At 52.3% G+C, this 9,454-nt stretch overlaps 1 protein-coding gene across 1 annotated transcript; it reads right to left on the reverse strand.

Moving 5' to 3' along the window:
* Positions 1-997: 997 nt before the first annotated feature.
* Positions 998-3,554, reverse strand: Ccl25 (C-C motif chemokine ligand 25). The gene is made up of 4 exons (XM_076859005.1): positions 3,482-3,554; positions 1,379-1,496; positions 1,156-1,286; positions 998-1,086 (listed from the first exon to the last, which is right to left on the reverse strand). The coding sequence occupies exons 1-4, from the start codon at positions 3,552-3,554 to the stop codon at positions 998-1,000; spliced, it is 411 nt and encodes a 136-aa protein (XP_076715120.1).
* Between the last annotated feature and the right edge of the window lie 5,900 nt (positions 3,555-9,454).

Raw genomic sequence — 9,454 nt, forward strand, 5'->3', positions numbered from 1 at the left:
TATGACTGTCCTTCATCTGGCTGTACCCCAGATCCTTTGTAACGTCCCTTACAATAAACTGCTGAATATGTTTCCCCGAGTCCTGGGAGTGGATCTAGCAAATGATTGAACCCAATTTATAGCTGATTGGTCAAAGTGGAGGTGGCAACCTACTGACCATGTAAATTACAATTGTCTCTGCAACTCAATGGAACGCAGTATCATTGATCCCCATTTTATGGTTGGCAAAACTGAGGCTCAGAGAGGTTCCGTCTTAATGGGGACAGTCTTGTGGGACAGAGATCCTTCCCCTGTAGCAACTGTCCCAATCTCCAGTTGCTTGGATTGTGCTGCCCCTTCACATCTGTCATCAGAGTGTTGTGTAGAGTGGTTGTTTTCTCATCTTATGGGGGCTCAGGAGCTCTTGGTCCACCTCCCTGGCCTTTCAATTCAGCTCTTATCAATGGCCCACCTGGCTAGGCTGGAGCTGTGGGTAGCCACTGAGGACCTTCCTGTGTGGATCTGCAGGGCTGACCACATAGCCAGCCCTCCTTGGTCCTGTAGGCAAACGTCCTGCCCGAGTCTGGACCCATCATGAGCCTTCAGCCATAAGCCTTCAGCCCTCAGTAACGGATGGAGGAAGCCATGTGACTAGTCCTCACCTGGATTAGTTTAGGGAAGCATTTCTTTTGCTGCTGCTGCTGCTGCTGCTGCTGCTGCTGCTGCTGCTATTGTTGCTGCTGAGATACTTCGGCCTGGACGATGGTCGCTGGGATTTTGAAGTATTCGATTTCTTCCTCCCAGCCTGAGAGTCTATCCAGAGAGAGAGAGAGAGAGAGAGAGAGAGAGAGAGAGAGGAGCTTCATCAACAGCCTCTGAACCTCTGGATGCAGCCAAGCCTAAAGCCACTGCTGGTTATTTGAGCCCATGACTTTCCCCTTTGCTTGAACTTTCCGTGTGCAGCAATTTAGCACTCTGACTTTAAAAGAGCTAGATGATGACCTGGGGGGTTGGTCACTCAGTCCATCCCTCGATCAACAGGAATGAGCTCTCTCTGGAGCAGGGGCAGCTGCCAGAACGTGGAGCTCTGATTCTCTCCCTCAGAGACTGAGAAGCAAAGGGGCCTGCAGACAGGGAGGGTGGGCTCCCTAGATGCTGGGCTGGGGCCTCACCCACCTTGGATGGTTAGGCGGTTGTCAGACCTCTGGGAGACCTTGTGCCTAGGATTTACCCATCTCATTGCCTTCTGTACCCTGATGTCCCGTGGGTTCCCGCACACCGTTTTACCTGGTTGGCGGAAGTAGAATCTGCAGTGGGTGGGGAAGGGGTGCCCACGTTAGGGTGGAAGGAGCAGCAAAGCTGTGTGTGTTCCCCACTCCCATCCCACGGCCCCACTCACATGATGGCAAACAGGTTGCAGCTGCCGCTCACCTCCTGGATCCGGAAAAACCTGGCGCGACGGAGCACAGCCAACTTGGGTTTGGGGTAGTAACCCAGACAGCAGTCCTCAAAGGACCCTGCAATCACACGGCCACCCACAAGCTCAAACCTGCACATGGGCACTGGCAGGGACAGTCACAGACGTGGAAACACACACCATGACCCTTGCAGCCCCGACCGAGGCAGGCACACTGCCTGACTGCCTCTCAGCCTTTGCTACTGGGACAGCTGGCAGGGGTTGGGTGGAGTCCATGGGCCCTGCTTGGAAAGGAGCAGACCACCCAAGAAACGGCCCAGAGCCCCTTCTCTGCTCTGGGAGCACAGGCGCAGACCCTGAGGAGGGAAGACAGGCTCAGGGCGGTGGCATCTTAATGGAGGGCAGTCTTGTGGGACAGAGAGCCTTCACCTATGGCATCTGACACAATCTTGAGTTGTTTGGTTTGTGCTGCCCCTTCACATTTGGCATCAGAAGTGTGGTGTCCCCAGTGCCACTCTCCTAAAAATGAGGTTGGTTAGCTCCTGCTGAGGTCCTGGATCCTCTCCAGGCTGGTCTGTCTTCTCATGTAACTAGCTCTGATCCCTCTTCCTGTCTGTCCCCATCAGTGACCACTCAAGTGACCCAGTCAGACACCAGGAGTTCTAGAGAGTTTACTTGTGGATCTAATAAAAACACTTAAAGAGTTCCCACTATGTGCCAAATACCCAAACGGAGAAGAGCTGGAATTAATGTTGTCTTGGGGAGCTCCAGGCGTGGTGGGAGACAGGAAGTTGACATTTGTGGGGAGGGGGACAACACAGCATGGGGGATGCCTGAAGAGGAGGTAACAATGCTTGAAAGATCTGGGCAGAGGAGCAGATGGAATGAATGACAAGAAGAGGGGCGATGGGATGGTGGTGGAAGCCAAGGTGGGCTCTTTCGCCCAGTCAGTCTTGGAGGTCCTGCACTCCACCTCTGCCAGAGCCCACCTGAGTCAGGGTCCTGGCAGAGCAGAGCACAGCAGCGGTGGAGCAGGGGGAGGGCTCAGTTCTCATTGTATCCCCCACCCTGTCCCTGAGGACAAGGAGCAGTGGTGTTAGATAGGACTGCGGCTCCAGTGATCCTCAGCAGGTGGCTCCCAATGCTGGGGGCCACTGCCCCCTCCCCCAGGATCAAAGAGCAGGCGCTGGGCCTGGCTCTGATAGCAGGACAATGGGAACAAAGACCAGCCTTCCTCTTGGGCAAAGGCTAAGCTCTGCCGGGTCCTGCCAGACCTAGAATGGGGACAGGCAGAGCAGGAGGGTGGGGCCATGTTCCTCAACCCTGCTTGGCCCCTGCTTGGCCATCTGAGAGGACTCACTGGCCTTGCCACAGGAATGTAGGAGTCCTTCTCAGGGATCCTGGGGGAGTCTGCATGCCTCCATCTGGCCTTTGGTGACCAAAATCCTCAAGTGCCTACTCTGGGGTGGAGATGGGGAGGAAGACAGAAGGGCTCCCATTAACAACAAGAATGGCTCCCTCACTGGGGCTGCTGGGCACAGGCAGCAGGTGAGGTCACTGGATCCTCTCACCTGCTCCAGGCGAGAAAACATCCCACCTCACAGATGAGAAAACTAAAGCTCACAAAGGCTGAGTGGCAATTCTCGGCTGTACTGCACAGGTAAGCTGGGCAGGGCCCTGATGGGAAACCACTTCCCAAGGTCTCCGGGGCTCTGGTCTCCAACCCCATCCCTGGCCCTGCAGAGTCAGGACACTGAGGTATATTCCTGGCTGCAAGTGGCTTTACCCACAGCTGGAAGCCACCCTCTGCTCCCACATTCCCTAGGCCACTGGAATCCTGCAAAGGAGGTACCCAGGGGTGGAAGACTCTGGAAGAAGGAGCTGGGGACCCTCTGTCTCCCTTCATCCCAGGGCACAAACACCAGGATCTCTGCTATGTTAGGAACAGGAGCCATAGGAGAATTCAGTGGTGGTAAGGGATCTGGAAGAGGAGAGGGGTAAACAGGCGGACAGGGGACGGTGAGGCTAGATAGGGAAAGGAGGGACCAGGGGCATAGAGTAAGTTCAGTTGACTGAATACAGTACCTTGGGTGTGGATGGAAGGGACCCAGGCCCCCAAAAAGCAGGCTGCCAGGCTGGCAAGGATCCAAGGGTTCATGGCGCAGGCAGGACCTCCTCTCTGGGCACTTCAAAGATAGACAAGAGTGGCCTGGGGAGGTGGAGAGGGATGATAAGGACCGAAGGAAGACAGCAGCAGGCACTGCGGGGACCCAGGGCCTTCTGCAAGAGAAGCAGGTGACTCAGGATAGGGACAAGCTGAGCAAAAGGGACCTGCTGCTGTGCTCAATCATGGCCAGAGGAACGACTCACCGATGCCTATGGGGTCCCAGAGCCAGGCCCTGCTGGGGTGGGTGTGCTGTGTGTGGGGTTAGGCAGCTGAGCTTCTCTCTTATAGGTAGAACCCCACCCCACAACCTCTGGCCCGCCCTCCCTCCTCCCTCCCTCATCCCATATGCTCTGTGAGACTCCAGGGTTCTCCCTCACTATAGATAGACCAAGCCTAACTTCCACCTGGCTCCTCTCAAAGTCTGGCTGCCCTAGGAACCTCCTCCATCCCAGGCCTCTGGGCCAGCAAACTTGCACTGTCCCCAAAGGGTCCTTTGTCTTCTCCTGTCCCCTCTCCTGCACACAAGCCTCAGCTGATAGAGCCTCCAAAGAAAACCTTTCCCTGGCTGCCTACTCCCAGGTATAGGAGGGACCTGAACTTCACCCGTCTCCCCCTCCTTCACAGTGGGGCAATTTATATGTCACAGATATGCTGTGGGTTTGCGATAGGCAAATCCATAGAAACAGAAAGTAGATTAGTAGTGGCCATGGGCCGGGTTGGGGGGTTGGCTGCTCAAGGTGCATCTTTTTGTTCTGAAATCAGATAATGGCAATGATTGACTAAGTCTAATGAACACCACAGAGAGGTACACTTTCAATGGAGAAGTGAATGACCTGTGAATTTTCTCCAATATTATTTTAAGAATAATCTCGATAAACTGGAAATGTGGTGCACGTCTGTATTTCCAGCGACGTGGGAGAATGAAGCCGGGGGCTAGCCTTGAACTGGCGCGAGCCTTTCTCCAAATGAAAACTGAAAAGGGCTGAGGATAGAGTTCAGCGGGAGAGCGCCCCTGGGTTCAATCCCCTGACCAAGCGGGGACGGCGGTGGGGTAGAAGTAAACAAAGACCACGGAGGTGAAGAAGAGCCCAATAAATTTATTAGTAACCACAACCACGAAGAAACACTCTGGTTTGAAAGCAAAGCCAGGAGCCGCCGATAACCATGACAACGGGAAGCAAAGCAACATTCACCTGCAACCGAGGCGAGGGGCCCGGGAAGGAGCGGAGCGGGCGGTGTGGACACTTCACATAGCATTGCTTTTCTTTTTCTTTTCTTTTCTTTCTTTTTTCTTTTTTCTTTTTTTTATTTTTTATGGCCCGCAAGTTTATCCCTCCTCTTTTTTTTTTTTTTTTTTTGCGGGGCTTGAGGATGGAACCCACTGCCTTGCGCACGCTAGCCAAGCACTCTACCACCGAGCTATTCACCCAGCCTCCCTTTCTCCGGCTCTGCAGGGGGTGGGGGTGCGCGGGGGAGGTCCCTAGTGGTGGCCCTGGGCTCGCCGCCCTGCAGCTGGGTGGGGGGAGGGTCCGAGGCTTTGAGGACCGTGTCAGTGGGGATTGAAATGGGTGGGGCTTGATGAATGGCATTTAGGGGTGCCGGGAGAGACTTTTAGTTGGGGACGGGAGTTAAACGGGGCTTAGAGTCTGGTGGGTGGGGCTTGGCCGTGGGGCGGGGCTGACGGGTTCAGTTCTCCCGCTTCAGCTCCCTGCAGCCCCGCCGTCCGTCGCTGCCGCAGGTGTACCTCCTGCGCCCTCCTGCTGCTCAGGTTCCTTACTCCGGGTGGGTGATGCTAGGCGGGGACGCGGCTCCGCGTGGCTGCGGGCTTGGGACGCGGCGTGGCGGGCCAGGGCTGGCCTATCCGCTATGGCTCACTGCCCTCCTACCTGCGCCTTTGGCGGGCCGGGATCTGGCGTGACCCAGACTCGGCGGGAGGTCCCTGGAATGTGAGCCCACCTTCCCAACCTACCCTCAGGGTTGGTCCCACCAGCAGCCTTCATGGGGAGGAGGGGGACGGAGGGAGGGGTCCCCTGAGGGACCAGGATGCAGGTTACACCGGGTCCTGCACGCGCCCGAACCCAAGGGTCATGGAGGGAGACAAGCTGTTCAAGAAGACGAGGCTCTGAACTAAAGCTTTGGAGTTCTGAGAAGTTCTGATAAATGTGAAGGCCAGATCTTCGCAGTCAGGGCTGAATGGTGCGGCAGGCCGCCCCTCTCCCATCTCTACCTTTTCTGGAAGCAAAACTAGTATCAACAGAGAGCCTTCTCTGAAAGTGTGAAATGAAAACAGATGGGCTTGGAGTGGGGCACAATCTCCACCCTTCTGGCTTCTGGTCATCGGCTGTAATGATGGGTGAAAATGGAAAGTCTCCAACTGCAGCTCAACCAAAGTCAGGTACTGACCACATCCTAGAGCCAGGTAGGGTTCTTCTACAAGCTGAGCCAACGGCAACCGCCAGGTGGAGGGGAGAGGCTGGGCTCAACTCTGGAAATATTCCTTGCCAGGGAAGAGCACCTCTAGTGTGTGCACACAGATGGAAGAGTCAGATGTACAGAGGAGAAGACTGAGGGTCAGAGAGGCCATGTCATTTACTTTTTTTTTTTTTTTTAAATACCATGAAGGAAAATGTGACAGTCCCCTAATGCTGGAGGGTTCAGAGCAGGAGCTTGATCATCATTGGCAAAGATGGAGGGGCACTGGGTGAATGCTCCAGGCTGAAATGAGTCCTTGCTTTTACATATCAGACCCTAGCTACCCACAGCTATCCTGAAGCTCTGGTGCCTCCAAATCCCTGGGTGTCCTCTGGGAGTCTTGGCTCTAGTGGTCTCTGAGAGAAGCAGCTGGAGGCCCTCTCCCACACTATCTGTGCATCTCGTAGGGGCTTATGATACCAGGTGCCTGTCTGGCAGGTGTGGCCAAAGCAGTCTCTTTAAAAAAAAAAAAAAAAAAAGAAAAAGAAAAAGAAAAAGAAAAAGAATTTGTTCATTTGAGAACTGTTCTTCTTCTTTTTGGTACCAAGGGCTGAACTCAGGGGCACTTGACCACTAAGACACATCCCCAGCCTATTTTGTATTTTATTTAGAGACAGGGTCTTGCTTTTGCTGAGGCTGGCTTTGAACTCATGATACTCCTGCCTCAGTCTCCTGAGCCACTGGGATTACAGGCGTGCACCTCCATGCCTGGTGTTTTTTTGTTTTTCTTTTTGATGCTGGAGATTGAACTCAGGAGCACTCAACCACTGAGTCACATCCCCAGCTAAGTTGCTTAGGCCTTGAAAAATTGCTGAGGCTGGCTTTGAATCCTTGATCCTCCTGCTTCAGCCTCTGGAGCCACTGGGATTACAGGCATGTGCCACCACACTCAGCTTGATTTTAAATTTCCTTTTTAATCTCCTCATTGATCCATTGATTATTCAAAAGTGTGTTGTTCACTTATTATTGAAATTCCTCCTAATATTGCTTTCTAATTCCATACTACGGTGGATGGAAAAGATACTTAATCTGATTTCAATCTTAAATTTGTTGAGACTTGTTTTTTGCCTAACATATGATCTACCCTGGGGAATGTTCAATGTGCACTTGAGAAGAAGGGGTATTTTGCACCATTGGATGGAATGTTCTCTACATGTTAAGGAGGCCCACTTGGTCTAGAGTGTGGCTCCAGTCTAATGTCTCAGTATTGATTTTCTGTCTGGATGATATGTTCATTGCTGAAAGTGGGACAGTGAAGTCCCCTGCTTTTATTATATTGGAGTCTCTCTCTCCCTTCAGTTCTATTAATATTTGCTTTATATATTTAGGCATTCTGATGTTGAGTGCAGCTATATTTACCACTGTTAAATCCTTTTGATGAATTGACCCGTTTATCATTATGTAATAATCTTTGTCTCACTTTGCAGGGTTTGGCTTAAAATCTATTTTATCTGATATGAGTATAGCCACCCCTGCTCTCTTTTGGCTTCCATTTGCAAGGAATATCTTTTTCCATCCCTTCACTTTCAGTCTATGTATGTCCTGAAACCAGCTGCCTCTTGCTCTGGTCCGGATGCACTGTGGTTGCCTGGCAACTAGAGGAGGGGAAGAAAATATGTTTACTAGGATGCTCTGTAAGCCCCTGGCCTGATGCTCAGGGGCCTGGTTTATGGACAGTCTGTGTGACCCCTTTAGCTATGTCCTCAACGCAGTCAGCCCTGCTGCCTCCTGGAAGTCTGGCTTCAAGGGACTTCCTGCCCTAGGCTGACAGGTGGCCTGTTTCAGGAACAGCTGCAGCAATAGCCTTGGGCACAGGCCATGACCAACCAGAGGGATTCAGACTACCAGCACTGGTCCTGGCCATAGACCAAGTCCTCGTATCTTTCCTGCTTCTGCCATGTGTGTGGATGAACATAAGGGAAGGGTGACTGCCTGATGTGCTGACAGTGAGGCTGAGGCTGGGATGGCATGGGGAGGGAGTGGAGGATGGTGGGCCCCAAGGAGAGGGTTCCATGGAGCCCTGAGTCCCTCTTTGAAGCTGCTGAGGTCTGCTTCCCTTATGAGACAGGTTTTTTGCGCATCTCTCAGACAGGCAAGTGGGTGTGTCACAGCCATCACAGATGAGGGTGATGTCATTAACTCCTCATTAATCACCTGTTGGAGGTCATTTGATATTTCACTCATTCAACAAACACTTAGCACCTACTGTGTGCCAGGCATGGGGCTGGGGGCTTAGCCAACCTTAAGTTGACAGGGCCAATCTAGTCTTCCAAATGATTTTTTTTGTGTGTGTCTTGCTGTGCTGCCCAGGCTGGTGTTATGGTTTGGATCTTACTGTCCTCCCAAAGGCCATGTGCTAAAGGTTGGTCCCCAGTTGATGGCACTGTTGGGAGATGGAGGAAACATTAGGAGGTGGGACCTAGTTGAAGAGAGGTCACTGGAGGTATTTTGTGTCCCCTGCCTCTTCCTCGCTGTCTCTCTGCTTCCTGGTTGCCACTAGGACATCTTCCCTCCTTCATGCCCTTCCACTATGAAGTTTTGCCTCCCTCAGGCCCAAAGCAATCGAGCCAGCAGAGGATTGGCTGAAAACTCTGAAACCGTGAGCCAAAAGGAGTCTTTGCTCCGTTAAGTAGTTTTTTCAGGTATTTGTCACAGCAATGAAAAGCTAACGCAGCCGGCCTTGAACTCCTGGGCTCAAGCCGTCCTCAGACCTCAGCCTCTGGAGTGTGACTACAGGCAAGTGCCACTGCACCCAGCTTACTAATGATCATTAAATTAAAACAAAAATATCTTTATTTAAAAAAAAACTATTTTTATTTTTGTGGTGCTACTGGTGAAACCTGGAGTTAGGTAAGTGCTCTACCACACAGCTGCATTCCCAACTCTGATCCACCTGCCTTAGTCACCTCAGGGCCAGGTACCAATTACCTTCTGTGTGCCCAGATCCTATGAAATGATTTAAACAAGGCCAGCCTAAGCTCCTTAACCTGCCTCACCTGCTCCTTTCTGTGGAGGAGACTTGTGTCTACGGGTTTCCTTTGTACCCTCTGCCTCCTCATGGGCCCTGATGCTTCCCCACGTGGCTCTGAGTGGCATGGTGTGCCCCTCCTCTTGGGAACTGATAATAACAAAGTTATCTTTTCAATGTCAATCATCTCCTAATCTGTAGGGCTCCCCATACTTGTATAATTGTAAAATCTACATTTAAAAACAGGTGGTAAGTAATATGCAGGAAGCTGGGCATGAGGGGAATAACAGACACTCCTTTCTCCAGAGGATGTTCACAGGATGCAGCAAGGCTTGGAGGTCAGCCTCCTGGAGAAGGTAGATGCAGGGTGCAGGATGCCTAAGGCACCCACCGGGCCTCCATAGGGAACAATAGCTGAACGGAGACCTGAAAGATGAGCAGGTGTTTGAGG

The sequence above is a fragment of the Callospermophilus lateralis genome, chromosome 1 (assembly GCF_048772815.1).
Source record: "Callospermophilus lateralis isolate mCalLat2 chromosome 1, mCalLat2.hap1, whole genome shotgun sequence".
Taxonomy (NCBI): domain Eukaryota; kingdom Metazoa; phylum Chordata; class Mammalia; order Rodentia; family Sciuridae; genus Callospermophilus; species Callospermophilus lateralis.